Below are 27,120 nucleotides of genomic sequence, written 5' to 3' on the forward strand. Positions count from 1 at the left end.
ACACAGAATCTGAAGCAGGCTCCAGGCTCTGAGCTGTCAGCACAGAGCCCAACGCAGGGCTCAAATTCATGAATCACAAGATCATGACCTGAGCTGAAGTCGGATGCTTAACCAACTGAGCCACCCAGGCACCCCTCCCTCTAAAATATTTAAGACACATCTATATATTAGTTTGAGCCATTCATACCAATATGTTCACATATATCAAGATTGATACGTTACTACATTGCTTTCAGATACTTTTGTGCTTATCCATTTCTTGTTTTCATTTGTGTTTTATAGCATATACTCCCTAGTACTTAAGGACTGAGTAGAATTTAAAGATTCAAGGAAAAAAAGTCACTAATTCTAATTATATTTTCTTCCTTTGTATGTATGTGTATGTATATATATATATATAGGCATATATGCATATATATATAGGTATATATAGGTGTATATATATAGGTTATATAGGTAACCTGGTGATTCAAAGCCAGTCAAAAATTACAAGATAGTTTAGAAATTTTAAGAATGACTAATGAAAAGACTTCATCCAGATGTGCTATTTTATCCTGGTCACCAGAAAGGAAGAACCCAACCCTTTCCTCCATAAAAAATGTTTGTGCATTGTCTTCCATAGCTTTCATCCATTAAATAAAACTCCAAATGAGTCTAAATATCTTGCACTGCACTTTGATTCTACATCATTTTGAAAATTTGTTCAGGAATAGCAAATATTAAAGGAAAAAGAGATGAAACCTTTTGTTGTCAGTTACTCTTCTGGACTTTCTCAATGAAAAGGCCGGATTATTTAGACCGAGTGAAAACAACATTATGAATAAAGACAAGTGAGTTGAAAGTTTTTAAAACAAGATTTCAAGTTGTTTATTAGTGTTTGAGATGAGATCGAATTTAAATGTCATAAAAGGAAAATTGCTAAATTGCTATTAAATTATTGCTACTAATGAAGAGTGTAAGTGGCTTTGCCAGTAGGTAGAATAATAAAACAGCAACATTTATGGTTCGAAGTTTTTGTGGCACATACAACTTTCTTTTCATAGGTCTTCTGTTTCTGGTACAGTGGTATCCTCTGTAGGTTCAGTTGTTATCACTATAGGAATATTCTCAGATATCCATCCCTTAGGAGTCCTATTAAAGGACCGTCTGCCAGAAAGAGGATTGGCAAAACCCATAAACCTGGGATCTGTTAGGAGTAGTAGCTCAAAATCTGGAACCTTGAATTTAACCATCTTTGATGCTTTTTCAAAACCTCCAAATGGGGTAGCAACTCTGTAGGAAGTGAAAAGAAAAGGATATGTTAATTAATTTTCGAATTCACTTGCCAATAAATAGAAAACAATTTAATTCATGATTTTATGGGCATGTCGTTATGTTATATTCTTTGTATGATTTTCAGGTTTTGACCTCTGGGGCAAGCATTTTTTTTAAGGACTATGCTTTTAAGATAATAAATTGGTGTAAATTCCTTTGTATGTACTTTTAGTTGATGACTAAATTATCTTTTCCTTACACCCTGAACTCCCTGAAAACATTTCTTGCCTTTGTGCCTTTGCTACCAGTGTTTCCCCTGCTTAAGATATTTCTTCCTTGCCTTCTCTCCACCTGTGTCCATCTTGTGGCCTTTAAGTTCCAACTCCCCTCCAATTATTCTAGCCCACACACCCTTCTTTAGCCAAATTCCTGTAGCATCCATTGCTTTATGTCAGTTATTTGGTGCTTACGATATGGTACTTTGTATTGTCAGCTTTTTTTTTTCATAATGTGATTTGGTTTGAGTTTGGGTTTTAATAATATGGTTTGGTATAATTTGTGAATTATAAACTCTTTGAAGACAAATAGTATGTCTTTTGTATCTTTCTAGCTCTACCTCAAAACTCTCAATATTCTGTTTTTATTTTGAATAAAGACCAACTTCTTATCTTGGCATTCAAGGTCCCACATAAAATTCTAGCTGTGTTTGATTTAGCCACTAATTTATTTATTCATTTAGTGCCAGCCCTAACATTTTCAGTGTTAGGGGTATAGCAGTGAACAATGTAGTCAATGTTTGAGCCCTTATATTCTAACAAAGGAGACAGACAATAAAAAAATAAACATATAGACAAAACATTCAAGACTAATGAGAGCTATGCAGAAAATTAAAGTAGTATGATATAATAGAGCATAAATGAATGACTAGATAGTCAGGGAAGACTTCTCTGAAGAGGTGACATTTAAACTGTCATCTGAGGATGAGAAGTTAGCCATTTGCAGTACAGCTGAAGCACATCAGCATTTCAGGAAGAAGGAGTAGTTAATGCAAAGAATCTAAGGCAGAAATAATGTTCGGGAAAAGAAAGAAAGCCTACATTGGTAGACCAGTAGGTAAGGTGTTGGTAGAGAGAAGAGAGGACAGAGGGGTTTATTGTACAGGACTTTGTCCAAGTAAGGAATATGAATTTCATTGTCAGTGTGAAGGGAAACACCGTAAAATGTTAAACAAGGAGTAGTGTAACCTGATTACATTTTTGTAAAGTTTACTCTGGCTGCTCTTTCTCTGCAAATAGATTATAGGAGGACAAGAGTGAAAGGAGAGAAGACATTGTGACAATTCAAGTGAGACATGATGGTGGCTTGGATTTCAAGTGTTTTCCATGAAGATGTAAAGAAGCAGGTGGTTTCAGGATGTGTTGAGCAGAGTCAACAGGATTTTTTGATAAAATGGATAAAAATTGTGGGGGAAATAAAGAAACCAAGAATTGGTTTTATGTTTAGAGTTTTAACAACTGGCTGGTGGAATACAGAGAGGAACAGTTGGGTGTGTGGTTGGAAAACAATGTTGACATCCTAGTGAAAGGTGAATCATGCTGGTTTGCCCTCTTCTCTTTCATGCACCCTTTGTTCCAGCCAAACTGAATGCACGGCTTGCTCTTCACCTTATTCTCTCCTACCTTTACTCATACTCCTTTTCTTTGTTGGTATACTCTTACACTTCTTGCTACATTTCTAAATCTCCATTAGGTTATAACTGTAAGTTCTTTTTTTTTTTTTAAATCTTTTTTAACATTTATTTATCTTTGAGAGAGAGAGAGAAAGAAAGAGTGCAAGAGGGGGAGGGGCAGAGAGAGAGGAAGACACAGAATGTGAAGCAGGCTCCAGGCTCTGAGCTGTCAGCACAGAGCCTGACGTGGAGCTCAAACTCACGAACCGTGAGATCATGACCTGACCCGAAGTCAGATGCTTAACTGACTGAGCCACCCAGGCACCCCTATAACATAAGTTCTAATCTGCACTTCCAAATTATCTAGTTCTTTAGTATGTTATTTAAGTAACATACGTAGCTTTCTTCTGGAAGCTTTCTCTGATCTCCCACAGCCAAAAGTAGTTCTTTCCCCTCTAAGTTTTCATGGACTCTATCTTTACCTCCCATCTCACCCCATTTCCTATCTTCCATTATATCCATTGATATATCTGCTTTATTTTTTGCCAAACTGTACTCCAGGAGGACTGGAATTCTCTCTCATGTATCTTTGTAACTCATTACAATATACTTGTGTAATGCATTGTACCTAGAAGATCCCCATACACATCTGGACAGTGCAAATGGCAAGACTATACAGATTCTCCAATAATGTGGAAATTATTTTAAAGCCTGGAAGAGATCTGATTTTCTTTGTAGCTCAGTCACTCTGTGATCTTTCTTGAATATCTTAATTTCTGTGTGGCAATAGTGAGGGGCCATGGACTCTAGTTAGGTAAGGAGAAAGTGATTGATGGACTTTGAGAGATGGGACGGCTTTAACATGTGGGGCTAAAGTATTATTGAAGGAAAGATGAAGAAATGAAAGGTAAAATTACAATGTGATAGAGAGTGGAATGCTTGAAATTGAGATTTTGAAAGAGACACAGGTATTGGTGATGACAAACTTTAAGAAAAACCAAGAGTGACTGAGGTGGGATTGAGAAAGCTATCCTTAAAATGAAACAAAGTCTTGAAAGGGCGGAGAGTTCAGTGGCTCGTACATGGATCCTGAAGCCACAAAGAAGTAAGACAGGAATAGTACTGGGGAGGAAGACAGGGAGCCAGACACTAAAATCTTCAGTGAGGGGAATGTCTACAAAATGAATAGATCACACTCAGATATCACCTCACGCCAGTCAGAGTGGCCAAAATGAACAAATCAGGAGACTATAGATGCTGGAGAGGATGTGGAGAAACGGGAACCCTCTTGCATTGTTGGTGGGAATGCAAATTGGTGCAGCCACTCTTGAAAACAGTGTGGAGGTTCCTCAAAAAATTAAGAATAGACCTACCCTATGACCCAGCAATAGCACTGCTAAGAATTTACCCAAGGGATACAGGATTACTGATGCATAGGGGCACTTGTACCCCAATGTTTATAGCAGCACTCTCAACAATAGCCAAATTATGGAAAGAGCCTAAATGTCCATCAACTGATGAATGGATAAAGAAATTGTGGTTTATATACACAATGGAGTAATACGTGGCAATGAGAAAGAATGAAATATGACCCTTTGTAGCAACGTGGATGGAACTGGAGAGTGTTATGCTGAGTGAAATAACCCATACAGAGAAAGACAGATACCATATGTTTTCACTCTTATGTGGATCCTGAGAAACTTAACAGAAACCCATGGGGGAGGGGAAGGAAAAAAATAAAGAGGTTAGAGTGGGAGAGAGCCAAAGCATAAGAGACTGTTAAAAACTGAGAACAGGGGCGCCTGGGTGGCGCAGTCGGTTAAGCGTCCGACTTCAGCCAGGTCACGATCTCGCGGTCCGTGAGTTCGAGCCCCGCGTCAGGCTCTGGGCTGATGGCTCGGAGCCTGGAGCCTGTTTCCGATTCTGTGTCTCCCTCTCTCTTTGCCCCTCCCCCATTCATGCTCTGTCTCTCTCTGTCCCAAAAATAAATAGAAAATGTTGAAAAAAAAAATTAAAAAAAAAAAATAAAAACTGAGAACAAACTGAGGGTTGATGTGGGGTGGGAGGGAGGGGAGGGTGGGTGATGGATATTGAGGAAGGCACCTTTTGGGATGAGCACCGGGTGTTGTATGGAAACCAATTTGACAATAAATTTCATATATTAAAAAAAAAATGAATAGATGACCTCAACAATGGCTGAACAGATAGTACATGGTGTCACATTGTATAGAATCTCTGTCTTGTTTCCCATAATTTTGTCTTCCAGTAATTTTCTCCTCTGAAGAGCAGCATGTTTTATTTTCTATTGCATCTATATTCAAGATGACTCACCTTATGATATTTTCCCCAAATTGCTGTGGAAGATATGGATAACAACAGGTCACTGATTGGTTCAGTAACCTCAGCCTAAGTTAGTACTCAGCAATCATATCAGTATAGACTTTCATGTCCAGAGTAAAACTGTTACCCTGGAGGTATAAGAGAGATCGGTTTAGAAAGAACTTGAAGAACTTAGATTATCATTCAGGTCCTTTATGATTATTGAACTTCAGAAGGCATACTGATGATGAAAGCTAATATTTATTGATTGAGTACTATATACCAGACACTTTTTAAAGTGCTTCTCAAACTCTCTTGGTAGGGGAGTCACATTGGGATCTTGTTACAGTGCATCCACTAATCCAGTCAGTCTAGTGTATATCCTGAGATTCCACATCTCTAACCAGTTCCCAGGTAATGCCATTGATACTGGTCTGTGCATCATACTTTGGGTACAAAGACTTTACATGATTTTTTCATAAATCCTCACAACCTTATAAATTGGTTCTACTTCTATCCCTATTTAATAAATAAGCCTGAGACACAGCTAAGCTAAATGACTTGCTCAAAGTCACCTACCTATTAAGTTATAGAACTAGGATTTATACCCAGGCAGCCAGACTCATGGGAGGCCTGCTTTTCTAGTCACTATCCTATACCACACCTTGACAAGAAAATTCTTAAGGAATATTGGGCCTTCTGAGATCACTTTCTAAGTAGAGATGTGTGTTTAGGAATGTCAACCTACCTGGGCTTTGTTTAAGTGATATAAAACCAGGTTGCTGTCACATTCACGATGCAACTAGCTGATTCAATATCCCACATTTTGTCATTTGATTTACTGAACTGAAGGGTCTTTATGACTCAGATTTGATTTAAACTTCTTATTCTTGGATGTCCAAGATGTCCAAGACAATATTTTATCATTTTAGAAGCTGGCTATTATATAGCAATAGTTTGTTCATTTGAGATTCATTCATTTATTCATGCAACAAATTACGGATGGTTTATTATGTCTAAACACCCTATCTGTGCTAGGAGTTCAAGGATGGAAAGATTGCCATAGGTCTTACAGACAAGTAAAAAGTGAAACACGGGGAAGAAACAACACATCATTGAATATGACAGTTGCTCCAAGGGAAGAGTATCCATGCAGAGAAGCTTAGGGTAAAAGCACCTTAGTCTGCCTGGTTGGTCAGTAACCACTTCTTAAGAAGCCTAGGGTAAGGACCAGCTACATTAATTTGTATGGTCCAATGCAAAATAAAACCTTAGAGATTCTTATTAAAAAAAATTGTTAAGAATTTCAAGGCAAAGACAGCAAAGTACTGAAACCCAAGCAGAGCCCTTCAAAGTGTGGGCACCCCAGGTGACTGCACAGGCTTCACATCTATTCCTGGGAGTTTAAGAATAAGCACCTGCTCACAAAACTTAATGGGTAATCATTTCACAGTATATACACATATCAAGTCATTATGTAGTACACCTAAAACTAATGCAATGTTATGTGTCAATTATATCTCAGGAAAAAAAAAATGATTAGCCATGAGTTGACTGTTTAAGCAGAATGGCTGTTACATAGAGGTTCATTATACCATCCTCTCTTCTTTTGTATATGTTGCATATTTCCCATCACTAAGTTGTTTTGCTTGTTTGTTTAAAAAAAATATATGTTTATCCATTGGATGCAAGAGGCTGGAGTTGAACATTTCCAGAATTAGGCTGAATTTGGCCAATTCTTAAAAAACCTTAATTTCAGGGGCACCTGGGTGGCTCAGTCGATTAAGCCTCTGACTTCGGCTCACGTCATGATCTTGCAGTTCATGGGTTCAAGCCCCATGTCAAGCTCTGTGCTGACAACTCAGAGCATGGAGCCTGCTTCACATTCTGTGTCTCCCTCTCTCTCTCTGCCCCTCCCCTGCTCACACTCTGTCTCTCTCTTTCTCAAAAATGAATAAACTTAAAAAAAAATCTTAATTTCAAATCTTAATTTCAGAATGAATTTTGCTCATTTATTTATTTTTCTAAATCAAAGAATAAATGTTCTTCTGCCACTGAAATCTAACATTTGAGTTTGACATTTAATGCATCACTTTTTACCTTTTTATTCAGTTCAGTTTTGTTTTTCCTTCCCAATTTGTAGGTCATTTTCTTCTGTTATAAATGAAAACATTCCATTCTGGTCCACCACCCATCTCCTACCTCCTACCAGTGATCCAGTGAAAGATTGTTGTTTGAAAAGCTGCGTTTTCTTTTCTTTGGCACCAGAGAGACTGTATCCTGTTTGTTTGAATGTTTATTGCCCTCAGCATACAAAGTAAAAAAAGTCTATCAACAGAGATGTTGAAGAGTCAATGTGAGAGATCATTTGTAAGATTTTTAAGATATCTGTAAATAGTGTCAAGTTTTAGTCAAAGGTAGTGAAGCAAAAATTTCCACTTAAAGATTTGGAATATTCTATTAAAAGATGACTGCGCACCTCTATAATTCTTGTAACATAAATTCTTCAAACATAGATCTGACTTAAAAATGATTTTTACACTTTGTCATCTGTGCAGTGAATAATAAGCATGTTTCACTCAGATTCACAGTTAATAGATGCTTTCTTGATTATTTTGATCGATCAGTAATAGGGTTGCATTTGTTAAGACTAATAGTGCTTGACATATAATATGCCCATAGTAATTACTGATTATTCTATAAGGTAAAGAATTATGTAAAATGGTTGTATAGAAATTAAAATAAATATTCTACTGAATACACATGCATGTAATACATTTAAAGCCACTTCTATAATCATAGATATATACAGATGAGGAAACTAATATAAGGAGGGTTTAAGTGACATACTCAAAGTCATACAGCTTTTTTAAGAAGAGCTGGAAAGCTCCTTGTTCCTAGTTTACTTTTCTTCACATGTTAAGAAGGCTTAACATAGTATTACTTGAATAAAGCATAATATTTAAATAAACTAAAAATGAGTACAAGAATACAAAGTTGTTTTAAACCATGGGCCATTTTGAATATATGATTAGACTTTGGAGCCAATTCTTACCCAGTTCATTATCACTGCTGAATGATGTTAGACTGTGTCTTAACCTTATATGCTTTATTAACAATATCCAGGGATCGAGCCCCACATTGGGCTCTGTGCTAAGCCTCTCCCTTCATCTGGCCCTTCCCTTCTCTCTCTCTCTCTCTCTCTCTCAAACACACACACACACACATACACACACAATATCTAACAATTATGTATAATAATATGGTGTTACCAAATAATATTATTTTACTCTTTGCAAAGGAATTAGGGAATATTTGGAGACTGCTTATTTCCCTTCCTTCCTGTTGCTCTATTTTATTTTTGCAAAAGTGAAAGAAAAGATATATTAGAAGTCTTATAATAACATTTAGTTAAGAAATAGAAGGGAAATGATATATCTTATTACATTTTATTTTTAAATAAATGTTTTTTTTTTCTCATAATCTTGAGTTTTGTTAAAATAAAGTCTTGGTAAATAACCTATAACAGAAAAGGTATTAACCCAATTCGTACCTGGAAATTATTTTAACCTCTCTATTACATGGCTGGAATGTGTTCTAGACTAATTTGATGAATGGCTTTTATCACATCTAATTTATAATAGATATCTATTGAGATTATTTTGCCTATGTGATTTTTAAAATTTAGTTGAAGTGTAAGATACACTAAAAAAAAGTATACAGATCATAAGGCAAAATTTAGTGAATATTATTTATTTTCTAATTATTTGATAGTAGTATAAAAATATAATTTTTATGTTGACCTTGTACTCTGTGGTTGTACTAAATTTATTTACTAATTCTGATTACTAATCTGCTTTTGAATTTCCTATGGACATAATCCTGCCATTTGTGAATAAGGATAGTTTTATTTTTCCTTTCTTATTCTTACACCTTTTGTTTATTATTATTATAATTTCATTGTCTGAAAAGTGTCAAAAAACAACTTCTCTGTCTGAAAATGTGTATGTAAGTGTGTTTTTCATTTTAACTTTTACCTTTAAAGAATATGTTCACTGGAAATAGAATTATAGGCTGGCAGTTATTTTTTTTTTTCATTTTTAAAGTGTTATTCCATTGTCTCTTATAATTCCAGTTGCCTTATTTTTACCCTATCTGTACTATCTGTGCAAAGCCTGATGTGGAGCTTGAACCCAGGAGCCATGAGATCATGAGCTAAAGTCAGACACTCAAACAACTGAACCACCCAGGCACCCCCAATGTTTTCTATATTTAAGTAATCTCTACACCCAATATGAGGCTTGAACTCACAATTTTGAGATTAAGAGCTGCATGCTCTACCAACTGAGCTAGCCAGGCTTCCCAATTTTGAAAACTTCTTAGCTATTAACTCCTCAGATATTGTTCTGGCTTATTTTCTCTCTTATTCCCTCATAAGACTCTATTGGCATTTTTTATTACTGTCCCAAGTGCATCTTCTGCTATTTTACTGCATTTTGAGTCCTTTTGATCATTTTCTGTATCAGTTTATGAATCCACTCTTCAGCTGTGTTTCATCTGCCATGAAGGCTATTTGTTTAATCTTTAAAAAAATTTATCATTAAATATAATGCAAATATAGAAAACTGATTAAAATGTACAATAGCTTATTATAAAGCAAATAACCTTGTAACTACTACACATGTGAAAAGTTTCTGCAGAAGCCCACATGTGCCTGCTCAATCCCAATCCTCTCCTGATGCTAGTAGTAGTAAATGTTTTGACTTTATGGTAATATAAGTTTATAAAATATAAAAAAAACCCTTTCTTTATATGTTAATAACCCACATCTGTATCTCTAAATACTCATGGTTTAGTTTTGCCTGTCTTTTTAAAATGTCTTTTAAATCATTTTTACATATGGGATTTTTCGTTAATCTGTTCCTTGCATTTATTTATTGAAAATACTGGATTATTTGTCCCATAGAGTTTCCCACAGTCTGAATTTTACTGATTATATTCCCTTGGTATTTTTAACATGTTTGTTCTTTGTATTTCCTCTAACTTTTATATGGGGCAGAGAGAGGAAGAGAGAGAGAGAGAGAGAGAGAGAGAGAGAGAGAGAGAAAGAGACAATCTTAAACTATGAGCTCAGCACAGAGCCTGATTCAGGGCTCAATCTCATGACTCTGATATCATGACCTGCGCTGAAATCAAGAGTTGGGCGCTTAACTGACTAAGCCACTCAGGCACCCCAGTCCTTTGACTTCCTCATTTCAGTTATTATATGAATACTTCATTTTATTTTGCTTCATTTTACTGAGCTTTGCAAATATTGAATTTTTACAAATTAGAGGTTTGTGACAACGCTGTGTCAAGAAAGTGTATTTTTCCAACAGCATTTGTTCATTTCATATTTCTGTGTCACATTTTGGTAATTCTCACAATATTTTGAACTTTTCATAATTATTAAACTTGTGGTGATCTGTGATCAGTGATTACGACTTGCTGAAACCTCAGATGATGGTTAGCATTTTTTATCAATAAAGTATATTTTAATTAAGGTAGTACATGTTGTTTTACACATAATGCTATTGCATGCTTAATATTTCATTGTATAGTGTAAATATAGTTTTATATGCACTGGGAAAACAAAAAATTCATTTGACTCGCTTTATTGTGATAATTTGCTTTATTAACAGTGCTCTAGAACTGAACCCACAATATCTCCAAGTTATGTCTGTATATTTTCACTTTTGTAGAATTTCCATTTGATTCTCTTTTTAAAAACATTTCCAGTCTGCTGATATTCTTTGTCTTGTTACCTATTTTCTTGAACATATTCACAATTATTTTAGAGTATCCAACATTCCAATAATTGGATCTTTTGTGTGTCTGTTTCTTTTGTTTATTATTTTTCTCTTTATTTTTAGTCATTTGGTCTTGTCTCATAGTATGCTTGTCTCATACTATGTCTCATAGTAATTTTAATTGACTGATAAGCATGTGTACAAAAATTGTAGAAATAATTTGAGTCTTGGAATGGTGTTCTCTTCCCTCCAGAGATGATTTACTTTTGTCCATGGCAGGCAGTTTGACATAAAGGAATTGATTTTTATCCAATCTAGGATAGGATATATATCTTATATCTGCTAGGCCTCTCCCCTTAGCAGACCCTATATTACTGTTTTTGGCCTTCCCAGATTCAAGATTGATAAAGGTTTGCTCACTATTTCTGCTTCTTCTTAGTTGTTGCCAATAAATCAGCAAATGCCTTAAGAGGAAAAGTGGTACCAAATGTTGGGTTTATATCTCTAAATGTCCCTCATATCTAGGATTTTGGCCTTCAAGTCCTTACTTCGTTGGTAGCGCTTTTTTTTGTTTGTTTTAATGTTTATTTATTTTTGAGAGAGAGAGGCAGAGCGCGAGCAGGGGAGGGACAGAGAGAGAAGGAGACACAGAATCCAAAGCAGGCTCCAGGCTCTGAGCTGTCACACAGAGTCCGATGTGGGGCTCAAACCCATGAACTGTGAGATGGTGACCTGAGCCGAAGTCAGACGCCCAACGGACTGAGCCACCCAGGCTCCCCTCTTGGTAGCTTTTTAATCACTTTATAATAACTAGCTTTTCTACTTATTTTTATGAAGTTGTTCTAATATAAACTAGTCTTCCATAGCTGGAAATAGATTTCCACTTCCCACCTATGTAACTTTTTATACTCATTTATTTAGCAAACATTTAAGACAAAGATCATGATTATGTTGTTTGTTTCTTAAGTAGGCTTTTAAAGCAATGTGTGAAATAGACAAGGCCTTAAACTTGTGTAGCAAGTTACATATACTTTAAGGACAAAATGAATCTTAAAGCTACCCGTTAGGGATTGCCTACGTATCATCCTATTTTGTTTCCTCTATTATTTGACAGTAATAAAGAATCTAAGAATATTGCAGCATTATTTACAACAGCCAAGATATAGAAGCAGCCCAAGTGTCCCTCAATAGATGAATGAATAAAGAAGATGTGGAATAAAATATACACAAAGGAATACTACTTGGTCATAAAAAGGATGAGATCTTGTCATTTGCAACAACATGAATGTGCCTAAAGGGTATCGTGCTAAGTTAAATAAATCAGAGAAAATTCACTTATATCTGGAATCTAAAAAAACAAAACAAATGAATAAACAAACAAACAAAAAGCAGAATCAGACATATAAATACAGAGAGCAAACTGATGGTTGCCAGAGAGGAGGGAGGTTGGGAGCATGCGCAAAATGGGTGAAGGAGAGTGGGAGATACAGGCTTCCAGTTTATGTAATGAATGCCATGTGAATAAAAGCACAGCATAGGGAATATAGTCAATGGTATTATAATAGCATTGCATGGTGACAGATGGTAGCTATACTTGTGGTGAGCATAGAATAATGTATAGAGTTGTTGAATCACTATGTTGTACATGTGGAATTCAATAACACTGTGTATCAACCATGCTAAAATTAAAAAAAAATTATCATTACTTATTTGCTATCTCATAAAATCAGTGAAAGTGACTAAATAAATATTGGCATATGTGTATGAAATGACATTTGTACACATTAAAATGATGTAGATGCACATTTACTTATATCAAATTATGCTCATAAAAGAATCTAAGAATACAGTAATATTAACATTAAGCTGTAAAGTTTTTATTTCTATATTGATGTATATATAACAAAATAAAATTGTCTCAAGTAAAGGAGAAATATTAAGAGGTTCTCTTTCTCTCTCTCTCTCTTTCTCTGTCATACACACACACGCACACACACAATGTTACATTTACAAAAGCCTTGATTTAACACAGGAAACTACAGTTCCTAATTGGATGGTATTGTGTTCGCTGAAATAGCATTCACTTGGTATTTATACAATCAGTAAGCATCTGTTTATAGCCAGCCCAAATGTACCAGTGTGTTTGTAAAACTGGAAAACAAACTGTTCAGCAGGCATGGGGTGGTAAAGCCACAAAATACACCAGAAGTCACACAGCATCTCTAAAGCACTAATCTCAAAAACAAGCCTCAATTATTTCATTATTTTCCATTTTCCCTTAGTGTTTTACTTTTTATAATTTTCTACCCTCCCATTTTGGAAAAAAGTTGTATCATTGATTAGAAAGGGCCTCCAATCTCCTTTCCTTGATACATCTCAATCCCTCCTTAAATTCTATGGTATACCTCATTTATGCAACAGAAATATACTAACTACTATTAGTAACATATATAATACTATTAGTATTACTAACAATGCTAATAAGTATTAATGGTAATAATAGTAATAGTAGTAATAATGCTAATGTTAGGTGTAATCCTAGTAGCTCTATTACTAATAATAGGCATAATATTAACACCACTATTATAGTAGTGTGTGAAAACTAAGTATAATTTATAAGTACTGAGGAAGGTCACTAAATGCAGGCTTTGTGGTATTCTTTTGTAAATAAAAAAGTTACTCCTTAATTTATTAATTTTCAAATGAATCGTCATTAAGCAGTCTATTAATTGGTTCTGCTTTTCTGTGGGTCCAAAACAGCATACTGGAGATACTTTACTCTAAAATGAAAATCAGGGGCACGCTCAGTCGATTAAGTGTCCGACTTCCGCTCGGGTCATGATCTCACGGTTTGTGAGTTCAAGCCCAGCGTGTGGCTCTGTGCTGACAGCTCAGAGCCTGGAGCCTGCTTCAGATTCTGTGTCTCCCTCTCTCTCTGCCCCTCCCCCATCACACTCTGTATCTGTCTCTCTCAAAAATAAATAAACATTAAAAAAAATTTTTAGACAAAAATCAAATGATCAAAGAATGGATTATAATACCATTAAAAATATGTTTAAAATAGCCATGGGAATTATTAAAATTGGATAGCAGGGAGAAATAAATATCCATTGTGAATACTATCATGCAGATATTATTTGGCAATAATTTTGGTAGCATAAATTTTGGTTTATCCATGTGCTGGAGTCTTGAACCACAAATCCTTAAGTTACCTTTAATCTGGTTTAAAAAATGTAAGTTGGGACCTAGAGTTACACAGTAATTCGCATTGTGCTATATGTAATTTCTGAAATTCTTGAATAGCATTGTCATTTGAAACAACACATAAACACTAATATCAACCTTTGAATGAGAAATTATTAGTTTTTGGAAAAACTTTTTAATAAAATTATGTTAATAAAAATTTTTTTAAAAACATTCTATAATGTGGGAAATAATCTTGATGTTGTAACAGTGATAGTTTCTGAATCACTGCCTTCATTTTTATACTAAAAAACCAAGATTTGCCATATTAATAATATTGCAAAAATGAGTCCTTGCCTAGGCTTAGGAGTTACCCTATATTGCCATTTTGAGTCTCTTCTTAAAAGAAATTTTCTTTTTCTACCAGAAAATTCAGTTCTCCATACCATGATATAAAAGCCTTGGTGTTACACGCCAACAGCGTCACCCAGGATAATTGGATTACCTGTTAAAGCTCCTGTAATCAGGCAGTTCTGCCTTTCCTTCAGGCTTGAAAAATTTAGGGTATAAAGCCTCTAAAAGCTCCGGATCACCGCTAATGGCTTGTTCCCAGGGAGACTGATAGTACTTAGGGACAGCCGTGGTGTTGAACTTTTCAGGAGGAATTTCCTTCAGTGGTCCAGAATATCCTTTGGAAAAATATAGCAAGAATAAATAAACACAGAGTGCCTAGGATTACAGAACTCCACCTAACATTTTACCATGTTTAATTTTTCAAGCGGGGGTGAATTTACGAAGAATGCGTCCTTTTTATGATCTCTCAGACAACAGTCTGAAACTGTAAGACATTTTTAACCCCTTTAAATTTGTGGAATTTTCAGAAGAAACCACTTTTGTCAACATTTAATTATACCAAATCATAGTTATTTCTTTCTTGATTATCTTTAGTATGTATTTGTTCAATGAAACTATTCATTTAATTTTAAAAAGTTGTTTCCCTTACATTAATTTATAGTAGGCTTTAGTTACCACAGTGAATGAATTAAGTTAAAATTATACATATTGAGTGCCTACTGTGGTTCAAGTGCTGGGGAAATAGCCATGAAGAAAAAACCTCCCTCCTCTGGGAGCTGATTCATTAGAGGTAATACTTAGGTCTTGTCTATCTTAAATCGCTGAGTGATCTGCAAACCGTTTAAGGTTCAGAATGGTGAAGTAATTTGTTTTCACCATCTTAGTCAAACCCCGATCTTATTCCCTGAGGAGTCCATCCTATGATTACTTTGTTCCTCAAGATTTCTTACGTAACTTTTCTGCTTCCGGTCTCACTTCCTCAACTTCTCGCGGGAGCTGGAAATTTTTTGTAAGTGCCCTTTAAAAATCACACGAATTTCTGGCATAAACTTTAAATCATGTTCACATGCATCAAGTGACATTCTTCAAGTTATTCAAAGGCAGCTGTGTACTCTCCATCTACACTACCATACTACCTCATTGTGTCGTTTGCATAATTCTCTTTTCCACTGTCAAAACCCTTTACCATTTGGTCACTCTTACTTTTTTAAGTTTCTCTGATTCTCTTCTCTAAAATGTTTTCTATTTTCTTCTGTCAAATCACACCTATCCTTTCTTTACACTAAAGAGTTTATCTCCTCCAACAAATCTTGCAGTTATTTGTTTGCACTATTAATTTTCTTCTGATTGCCTCCAGTATCTCATGATAATCCCTTCCAATAATCTTTTTTTCTGCTTGCCACTTAGTTACTCAAAGCTCTTTTCTTATATTATACATGCTGCCTAAAAAAATTCCATTTATATTCATGGCTTTGTAGCCTACATATTGATGATTGCACATTTTTAAATCCCCAAGACTTTCTGTTGAACCACCCATTACATTTGTCCAAACAAATATTCCCCTGCCATCCTTTATAACCTGTCTAGACCTATATGTGCCTGTTTCTAATATATTTAGCTTCTTCTTCTATACTGGTTACCTTAATGCTATCACTACCCTCAGATGCCCAAGACAGAAGCATTATGCTAAACTTTCCCTCATTCCCACAACAAATCACTAAGTATTACCATCTGTGCTTTTTAAGGACTTTTAAAATAGTGGCTCTTAAACTTTGTTGCTGAATAACTTTGGGCACATATTTAAAATGTGGATAGTGGGCTCTTCCCTCCAGAGATTTGATTTCGGTAAGTCTCAAGTATGGCTTACAAGTTTTAGGGAAGGGATTTGCAAAAAGAACATTGGGAAACCTTGCTCTAGAAAATTCCCTCTATCTTCTTCATTTTTGTTACCACTGCCTTGGTTTTAGCCTTGACCATCTCTTGCCTGGGCTTTCACAATAGCCTTCATACTAATCCTTTAGATCCCAACCCTTCCCCCATGTCCCACACTGCTGCCTGACTGACCTTTCTAACTGGAAAACCTGATCCTGTCACTGACTTCCCTTTCTCAGGGTGCTAAGATGGCTCCCCATGACAAAAGTCTAAATTACTCAGGACATTACCCTGGATGGGGCCCTAGCCCCATCCAGGGTAATGTCCTGCCATTCTCTTGTCCCTTTAATGCTCCAGAACTTGGGTCCACTCTACCTGAAGCTTGTTGTGTCCCCGTATGATTCCCTACTTGTTCCATTAGTTCCCTGTGCCTGGAATGTTTTTCTAATTCTTGCCACCTGCAAATTCCTATTTTAAGCCTTAGCTTGAAGTTACCTCTTCTATCTAGCCTTTCCTGTCTCCCTCTGAAAAGGAGAGTTACTTTCCTGGCATTTTGCATTTGTATTGTAAACATAACTCCATTATCATAACTATTACATTTTAATGTCCTCTTCCTTTCCTAAAAGTGATCAAATGTCAGCCATCTAGAAACTGGAAATTTTAGAATTTTATATTTTTAAAAATTCCTTGAAATCCCACTACCCCAATACAGTTATTTTATCTATGTGTATTTTGTCTCAGTATTTTTCCACCAATAAACATAATGATCACATAACTATAATTCTAGTGTACATTCTAGTGTATTTTATTCCTAACCAACTTTGCTCAGGATACTTTTGAAGTTTCTACATCATGTTTGTAATAATTTTAAAGGTTTTATAACCTTTATTACATTGAAGGATGACAAGGGGTCTAATCATTTCACATTTTTTTAATATTCCAAGTTTCCCAATTTCTTTTTATAAATAGAATTAACTAATAACTCTTTTCTGATGTGCTGATTTATAGGAAAGAATGTGCATATGTTTAAGCTCTCAGATACATTACATTTCAGCAATGCTACATAATAAAATTTCTTGTTTGATTTTAAAATAATGTCTTTAAGATAACATTTCAGTTCAAAGGAACTTAATTCCTGCAGTATTATGGCACTGTAATACTCTTATTGATTCATGTTTGAGAAAAGTTAGATTTTAGATACATGGCATGTTAACCAATAAATCTTTTTGCTAAATTAGGATAAACTGAAGTTTGCTTCCTCAATTATCAACCAAGGAGGAAGGATCCATTACTCTTGCTTCAGGACAAACTATCTGATAACCTCCAAAATCCTCCTTTTCTTAGTCTGTGTTACATAGACATTTCCTAATATTTAATAATTGGATATATAGATTTAAAGAGCTCTATGAGTTTATACTTTTAAACTTTCTCTTTATATTTATTTATATTTATATATTCATATATATATTTCATTTATTTTGAAATAAATAAAATGCACATATGATATTGAATTATATATGCAAAGGCAAAGTGAGACCACAAATATAATGTGAACTGTTTCCTGTCTCCCTATGCATGAATTCCTTGAGGGTAGAGATGAATTTTTTTTTTATTCCCTTTGTAATTACATAGTTTATAAAGATGACCACATAATAAAAGTTCTAACTTCGTGCTGAGAGTACTGGATTGAACCAACATAATAAGCCTTTCTATATGTCTTCTCTTTGCTATTTAAAAAAATAAACAAAAAAACACTCCAAACATTAGAAGGCAAGTAGTTGCCACATAGTGGTTGGAGCTAAAATAATATGTATGTATTCTATTATGTTTTAAGGATATAAAGTTGATAAGGAAAGGATTAACTTTAGCTAAGTACAATGGTACCCCACTTATCCTTTGTTTCACTTTCTGCGGTGTCAGCTAAAGGCAGTTATCATGGTCCTGTCCCCAAGCGGGTGCTCCTCCTTCTGATACGTGGTCAGAAAGTCAATAGTAGCCTAACACAAGGCCTGCTTCACTCACCTCACTACACCTCCCCATGCAGACATTTTATTATCTCACATCATCACAAGAAGACAGGAGAGTACAGAATAATAAGATATTTTGAAAGAGAGACGGAGACCACATTCACATATGTTTCACTATAGTATATTGTTATAATTGTTCTACTTTATTATTGTTGTTGTTAATCTCTGACTGTGCCTAATTTATAAATTCAACTTTATAGTAAGTATGTATGTATAGAAAAAACCATTGTATACATAGAATTCACTACTGTCCACAGTTTCAGGCACCCACTGGAGTCTCGGGCATATTCTTGTGGAAAAGGAGGACTACCATACTTTATTATATGTTTGGGACTATACTTATCAAACTTAATTCTCACAGCCCTGTGCAGTGAGATTTCTTCTCCTTATTTTACAGATTGAGGGAACTGAGATTCAAAGAGATTTACTTTATTTCCCAGCACAATTTTAAAATAGGCGGGGATGGAAGGAGCAAGGAGGCTGAACCCAGGTCTGTCCAATTCTAAAGCTTGTTTTTCTCCTGTGTGCTTAATGCTGTATATGTAAATCTGTTACCTGCTTTCCTACCATGAAAAAGGCTACTGGAAAACTAAGAACTTTATCACGATGCTTTACTTCAGAATTCTATGCATTCTAATTGTGTATTTGGTCTCCTTCAGTGTTATTTTATTGTATATATCAATACTTTTTCTCATTGTGGTGTTCAATAAGAGTGTCAGTAAATCTAAGGTCATCAATGACTGGCATTCAATTTACTTTTAAGTAAGATTAAATATGATACAGTTGTTTTACTTACATATTTTCAAAAACTATTGCTGTTGTTTGAGGAGAATTCTAGAATTACTTTTCCTAAATTTACTGTTTATAAAAATATGACATAAGTATTGCTAATTTCAAGATAAAAGTATTTGAACCTTTAAAAAATCTATACATTCTCTTGAGGAAATAGTTGAAGGTACTTGCCATCAATTATTTTGAAAAGATGTTGTCTAAATAGATAATTTTTGTGATAGATTTAGTATTTCAAAATCTAACAGAATTTCTAAATAACATACACTGACTGGATAAGGATTTGGTTCTCTTTTAAGATATTAAACAAATATGCAATCTTAAAGAATTGCATTTAAAGTCCTCTAAGAAAGCAGAGAATAATAAAAGCAATCTCCACAAGGTCACCTTACAGGAGGCATCTGTAAATCTGGATTTAATTCTTGATCAGTCAATATGAGCTTATAGCCATTCATAACCTCAGTTTCTTAATTTGTACAATGAGGATTGTAATAAATGTGTCAGAGTTATTTTGAAATTAAAGAAGACAATATATATCATAGCCCTTGATAAATTATAGTCCTATACAAATAGAATGTCAATATCATTACAAGTGATTCAATTTTTAATATAACAGATGATTGCCAACAAATACAATGAAACTTTTGAAAGAACATAGGAAATGTTTTATATGACTTCTTAGAACTAAATCTTTATGTTCATATTGAACTTAACCACAAAATAGACGTATGATAACCAAAGCCATGTCATTTAGATACCATTCATTAAGGGGTCCAAATGACCTGAGTCATATATTTAAGTACACACCAATTTTATTCTATTTATTTTATTTATTGTCTGTAAGGGGACAGTTACCTGGTGCAATGTTTTCTGGATTTGGGGGACTTCGTGGATCCGGGGTGTTGGGAGGAGTAAATGGGGCTTGTTGTGAGCCACCTTCCAAGTTGCTTCCATCCAGTTTTCCGTTCTGCATGGCAATGTTGTGCTGTATTTGATCAAAAGTAAACTCTGCTGAAAACTCAAAAATGTTGGACACACTAATAGGAGATACCGTATGTGCAAGACTCCATTTGTATATTTAAAACTTAAACACAGTGCCACTTTCTTGTTTCTTGGGGCTTCAATAATTTATATGTAGTTGGTTAAGTTATTGAATGAGAAATTTGACTGATACTAACCTAGGATCTGTTTTATGACAACACTTCAGTTAATAATAATTAATTGAGGGGTGCCTGGGTGGCTCAGTCGGTTAAGCATCTGACTTCCACTTGGGTCATGATCTCTGAATTCGTGGGTTTGAGCCTGGCCTCGGGCTCTGTGCTAACAATTTAGAACCTGGAGCCTGCTTCAGATTCTCTGTCTCCCTCTCTCTGCTCCTACCCTGCTCGCCCTCTGTCTCTCTCTCTCTCTCAAAAATAAATAAACATTAAAATAATTTTTTTGAATAATTAATTGAGCCTCACTATGTGCCAGACACTGTGTCTAAGGCTTGGTATCACTTATTTAATGTACTATTCACAAAGTCCCTATAAGGTGAATCTATTTCATTTTTAGGTCTTTACAAATCTAATACTATAGAGCATCCCGGGCAAAGATTTGGCTTAGTCACAGTTACATTACTATTTTGTTTATACTGAGATTTAATTATATTCTTTAATTTGTCTTGTTTAAAAATTTAATCTAAAATTTGAACTCTAGTTGTGTATAAAAAATATACTTGGAGCTGCATAGATTTATAAAAGGAAGAATCTGGGATTTCTAGGAAGTAAAATGCTTAAAAAAGATGTTCATCTTTTAAGTTTTAGGTGAATTTGTTTTACTATTATAATTTAGGATTTATTCTATGGCACTAATATAGCACCTTTAAAAACAGTTAATTTGCATTTTAACAGAGAAAAAGACATTGTAATAGGTGATGTCTTCAGAAGCAAGGCTAGGCATTATCTCTATAATAAAGCGTTGCTGTAATTTGATATGAGAAATATGTGTGTTTTAAGAAGAAGCCAATCTAAGAAGTACCTAGTCATTTTTTTTAACTTTAGAAAGAAAAATTTAGTGAAGAGCATAGCAAATAAAAGCCAATTTTGACTTTATGTGACAGAAGCAGAAAACCTTTTTAAATGCTTTTTCACTTTTACATGTATTTCTAAGATGATCTGGTGAAAAATAATTTTACACTTTAGTACTTAAATAAATTTTATCTTCGTTTTCAGGCTTTCCCTGCCCACAGCCACTCTCCAGGTGCCTTTTACATTCAACTTACTCTCTGCAACACCGTGGATAAAGCTGCTGTGGAAATGAATAGGGCACATATTGGCAATGGGAAGCTGGCTTGTGGAAAGGAGCAAAGACATGAGAGATAATGTTTATTAGGTGAGCACAGTGTCTTGATTACTGAGCAGAAGAGTTGGCATTTTATTCCATAGGCAAAAAGGAACAATTTCTAAAGACTAGAATAATGTTATACTCAGAAATATCAGTATTTAGCTTTTTGAATGTAGCAATTATCTTAAGTGTTAGACATTTAAGTCTAGACTAGACTGGTATCTTTTCTCACTTCTGAACCTACATCACCTCTCAAAACTTTAATTATAAATAAAAAGCCAACTGAGATAAATATAGGAACATCACGAATTTAGAATTCTTTTTCTAAGTACCTGAAATTTGTCCATGAGATACATTTCACCTAAACTTGCAAACCATTCTACCTACAGTAATTTAAGAATCATAATACTGATGTTCTTTGAAGACTTCTTCCTGGGGATTATTGAACAGGAAAATCAACTGTGTCTAGCTAGTCATTAATTATCAGGCGACATCCAGTACCTCTACTGTCATCGTTAAATATACAAAGAAAGCCTAATAATAGTTGAGTAGCAACTTACTTTAGTTATGATATAAGCCTTAAATTACAGAGTTCCATCCTGTGTGATTCCCTTCAGGAGAAGTTGAAAAGATAAATGAAAATCTGTTTCTTTTTATTTCAGTTAAGTTGACCCTAAACAAAGTAAAACTAGAGCAGCATCTTACGGGTCATAAACATAGAAGTTATAAACACATGGATAATGTCTATTACATGATTTCTGTTGAAATATCAGTAGAAATAAAAGGTATTAAAAAAAAACATGTTTCTATAATTTTTGCCAAATACATAGAGGTTATTTTTTGCACAAAATAAATATATGTTAGGAATCTCAGTATATTTAGTTTGGTCTTATTTCAGAATTATTTTTTATTGTACACTTCCCCTTTCCCCAGTATTATTTAAGATTTCTAAGGATTTAAAAAAGTCCATAATTACCAAAACCATATGTAGTCTTCACCATAAAATGGAGATTGTTTTCCTCAATATCATTTTATAATGATTTATAGAAGTTAATTTTAATTATCATGAATCATTCTTCTATTTTATTTTTCCTTAAATGCTTGTTTTCTTCATCCATTTCAGTTTTTGCCTACTGGTGTAAGAATTTTATCAATTCATGAACTAGGGTTTCAAAATTGGCTTTGTAGCAAGGAGTGTATTTTCATTTCTTTTCAAGACAGCACATTTTCTGCTGTTATTTATGTCATAAGGTTTGTGTGGCTTAATCCTGACGGTTTCTTAGCAGTAGAGTAAGCTCAAAGCTGCCGTTCGCTTTTTCATTTTTAAAATGGTACTTAGAATTTGGACAAATGGCATTAAATTACCAGGGAGTTGGCTTATATTTTCATCTAATGATGTCCTAAAGATTATAATAAAATAAGACATTTATATAGAGTTAAACAATTATTTTGACAATATTTATTGCTTGAGGGAACCAGTAAAAGTAAAAGCTCATTCCAGAAAATGTAGTTAATAAATTAGGAAAATGTGATATAAATCATATAAAGATGATTCAAGAAGTAGATTATAAGTAATAGCTGTTTTCTTTCAATGTTACTTTGTTTCTTCTTCACTACACAAAGGCTGTATTTATTTATCTATGAGTTCCCAGCATAGTATCTAGAACACAGTAGACATTCGTTAAATATTTGTCAAAGTATAAATAAATGAATGGAAATAGACCTGAGCCTAATATTGTTTTTAAATTCCCATCATATGAACAAGGCTTGCTCCAAGTTGCAATTTAGTGCCTTGATTAAGCAAATATATCATTATATAATGTGGCTCACTCTCTCCTCCTCAATGATTTATTATGCAGGTCATTTTTAGAATTAAATACAGATCATTAAAGAATGCACTTTAGAGAACATTTTAGTCCATTCTCTTATTTTCTAAATGAGAAAAGAGGTCCAGGAAAGCTAAAAAAACTTTTAAGTGGACTCCAAATTGCACAGCTTGTGGGACAGCCAGGACGGAACCCTGGTCTTCTGGTTTCTAGCCCAGTTTCCTTTAATTACACCATGATAAGTTTCAGTGCCAAGAATTCTAAAATTCTGAGAGCTGGATTTCAATCTTATTTATTATAGTGTTGCTTAAGACAAATTAATATACTTCCTTGAACATTACTTTCCTCATTTAGAAAAAAGAAAGAGTAGATTTCAACAGACTTTGGAGTGGGTTATGTAACTCAATGACATACTAGTTCATTGCATACGTTATTATTGTTTATTGCTCTAAGTTACTTATTGGCATTTGATTGTTTATTTCAATATGCTTGTTATAGACTATTTTATTTATTTAATGTTCAACCTTTTAGGAATACTGAAAAACTATCAAGGCATATTCTTACCTTTTATGTATAATCAAAACATTTGGCTACAGGCTGTTGTCAGTAATTTGAGATACTAGTGATGAAAGAATATATTGTGTTCATAAAGACATTTAAAAACTCATCGTGCCTTCCTCCAGAATTGTAGTTAAGGCATGGACTTAGAGATGTAAGTATACGTTATGAAAACTGGATTTATTCATTTATTCAGGTGCCTAGACTTGTAGATGACTTTTCAAAGAATTTCCTTAACCACCTCATTTTATACTACTCTTTAAAGCTGCTCCTCTGTTGTCATTAATGGAAGAATATGATTATATAATTAAACATCATCAGGTGTGATAGGGATTATTTTAGGCTCACACTGTATTAGCCACATTTTTGGATGTAGATACTGGACATAATTATAGGGTAACATAACATTATATTTATCCATGACTTCAAGTGAAAAATCATCCCTCACAAATGTAAACATTATAGTTCAGTAAGATTTGATGTCTAAACAAATTCATAGTTATAACTAGACTTAATCCATGGATGTTAAATGATGCTCATTAATGTGAAAAAGAAATTATTTTATTTAAGAAGTCCCCTCACATTTATTGTTAACCAGGGAAATAGAAATTTCAGGAATGAATAAAATTTTAGTGTTTGTGGGTGTGGATGTTAGTTCTGTAATGTATTTTAGTAATTATAATAAAAGATCTCAGTGAAACCAGTCTATTTGTTGTAAAGATGTGAGATGTCCATTCAAAACAACTTATTAGTGGGGGCAGCTGGCAAATGTTTGGGTTGAAATGCACAGGTAAACTTACAGACTTCCCATAGTTACAGGAAGAAACCTTTAGAAAATAAAACGTATTTATTGTAGTCTCCACTACTTCTTCAAATTTAGAACCAATGCTTTATTCCTTTTTGATTCTTCATGACTGGTATTTTATTTTTAAAGCCATTTTCCCAAAGCTAGTTGTTTTCCTACTATGAACTTCTTCCTCTATAATCTCCCCATAGAATATATTGTGTTCATAAGGACATTTAAAATATATATAATATAATAAATATGTATATATATATACACATAATATAAATATATGAATAATGTAATATTAATATAATACATAAAACATAATTTAAGTCATTAGTTTGTTCATTTGTTTATTAACTTTAAGCTGAGGGAAACTTTTGCCTGAAGAGTTTTGTCTACCTTGGTTTGTTGTTAATAGGAATCAGACTTCCCTACACAATGTGGAATAAATGCTTTGAGTGAGAGGAGCTCAACTGTGTCTGTAGTCCTCAGGCGCATTTCAGTGCCAGGATGTATTCAGCCAATAAAATGCTTATACTTACTTTGTGGAGTGCTGTGTGCTTTGGAAGTGTTTCCATCCCAAGCATTTAACTAGCAGTGATAAGACCATGGAAACTTTTAGTTACACCAACCTCCACTCCCTCTCCCTCTCCCTCCTCTTAGTGAGCAGACCAGCTTTTCAGTGCCAAATTTACAGGTTTGCAGTGTCCCTACTGAACTAAAAAGATACTCATAACATATACAATGCTTCTTTTGTTTATTCACCTCAACTATTTATTATCATGAGAAAAAAAAGTCTAACAGCATCAATGGGAAAATATGTCAAATAAATATGTAGAACACTTGTTTGGGAATCTAGTGATACATATACACTTAGAAATGCGGCCCATTTATTTAGATACCACATGATCAGGTTATACCTACATTTATTTGTGCTTTAGATTCATACTGGAAATTTTCAAATGTGTATTTATCAGATCTTCTTTGTCGCATCTTAAATAGTCTGGCACCACGGTTACTGAGGTGGGATAATTCTTCCAACATGATGTCTCTGGGGATGCTGACTTTTTTGCCCAGGTGCATGCCATCTACATCTGTAAAACAACATTCATGTGTATGAAAACCCCAAGGTAAGCATTTGTAAGTGCTTTGCTAAATTCCATAATTTATTGCCTGCTATGTAGTGGCTTAAATAAAGACTCTTTATTCAAATTGCTTTAGGTTGAATCCTGGCTACCTTATTTTCTAACTGTATGATTATGGATATGTTACTTATTTTTCTAAGCCTTGGTCTCCTCATCTGTAAAGGAGGGCTAATGGTAATAATACCCACTGAATAGGGTTGATAGGATTAAATAAAATGCTTCATATAAATCACTTAGCAATGGTAACTGGCACATAGAAAGAATGACTGAAAGTTAGCTAATAACACTGTTATTATTTAGTGTTTCCAAATTTAATGAGTTTTCAAACAGCACTGCTTATAGTTGTTTTAATGAGTTTTATTTGGCACTCCACATTTTTATGTGTTGGTTTGAATTATCCCTATCACTAGAAGGCCTACCCTTCCACTCATGCCATCCATTTCCCCATCACTGTCAAAATACCATTCATTCTGCAGCCACCACCAAGGAGCCTAGTATAAAGTAGGCAGGTGGTGAGTATTGAGTGAAGAATCCTTCCCAGCCCAGCTTAAGTGCTATTTATGTGAATTCCTTCACTAAAATCTGTATTCATAATTATTCATGCTTCTTTTGTTTATTCACCTCAACTATTTATTATCATGAGAAAAAAAAGTCTAACAGCATCAATGGGAAAATATGTCAAATAAATATGTAGAACACTTGTTTGGGAATCTAGTGATACATATACACTTAGAAATGCGGCCCATTTATTTAGATACCACATGATCAGGTTATACCTACATTTATTTGTGCTTTAGATTCATACTGGAAATTTTCTGTATTCCCATCACACTGAATCACAATTACTTGATTCCATTTTACTGATTTAATAGTTTGCAATTTTTGTTTTGTTTTGTTTTAATCTTTGTGTCTTCCATGCCTTAAATATGGGAGATGTCCAGTAAATGCCTGTTATTTTTTATTTCTAGTACTGGATTTTTTTAAAACTCAAAAGAGATCAAACTTTTCTCTCTACTTTCTCCTTTAATCAAGAATATATTTCTGTGTCATGCACAGAATACTCTTGCCACTGTACACTGTTGGTAAATGCACAGGAAGAAAAACTGGGCCACTAGTAAAATAAATAATTATGCTGATTGATTGGGATGACATTCTTTGACAATGGGACAAATTAACCTTAGTAGTTGGGCTTTTGGTGGTATTTAGGGATGAAACAACAG

At 34.2% G+C, this 27,120-nt stretch overlaps 1 protein-coding gene across 1 annotated transcript in view; it reads right to left on the reverse strand.

The window, feature by feature from the left end:
• Positions 1-835: 835 nt before the first annotated feature.
• MYOZ2 (myozenin 2) overlaps positions 836-27,120 on the reverse strand; it is a 41,577-nt gene continuing 15,292 nt past the window's right edge. Inside the window, exons 3-6 of the mRNA XM_058721509.1 lie at positions 25,680-25,849; positions 20,112-20,241; positions 14,720-14,903; positions 836-1,272 (exon numbers count right to left, since the gene is read on the reverse strand). Of these exons, the coding sequence (XP_058577492.1) occupies positions 1,038-1,272; positions 14,720-14,903; positions 20,112-20,241; positions 25,680-25,849 (719 nt within the window). The 3' untranslated portion in view covers positions 836-1,037. The remainder of the gene's footprint in view (positions 1,273-14,719; positions 14,904-20,111; positions 20,242-25,679; positions 25,850-27,120) is intronic.

This window comes from Neofelis nebulosa, chromosome 3, assembly GCF_028018385.1.
Source record: "Neofelis nebulosa isolate mNeoNeb1 chromosome 3, mNeoNeb1.pri, whole genome shotgun sequence".
In the NCBI taxonomy this organism is placed as follows: domain Eukaryota; kingdom Metazoa; phylum Chordata; class Mammalia; order Carnivora; family Felidae; genus Neofelis; species Neofelis nebulosa.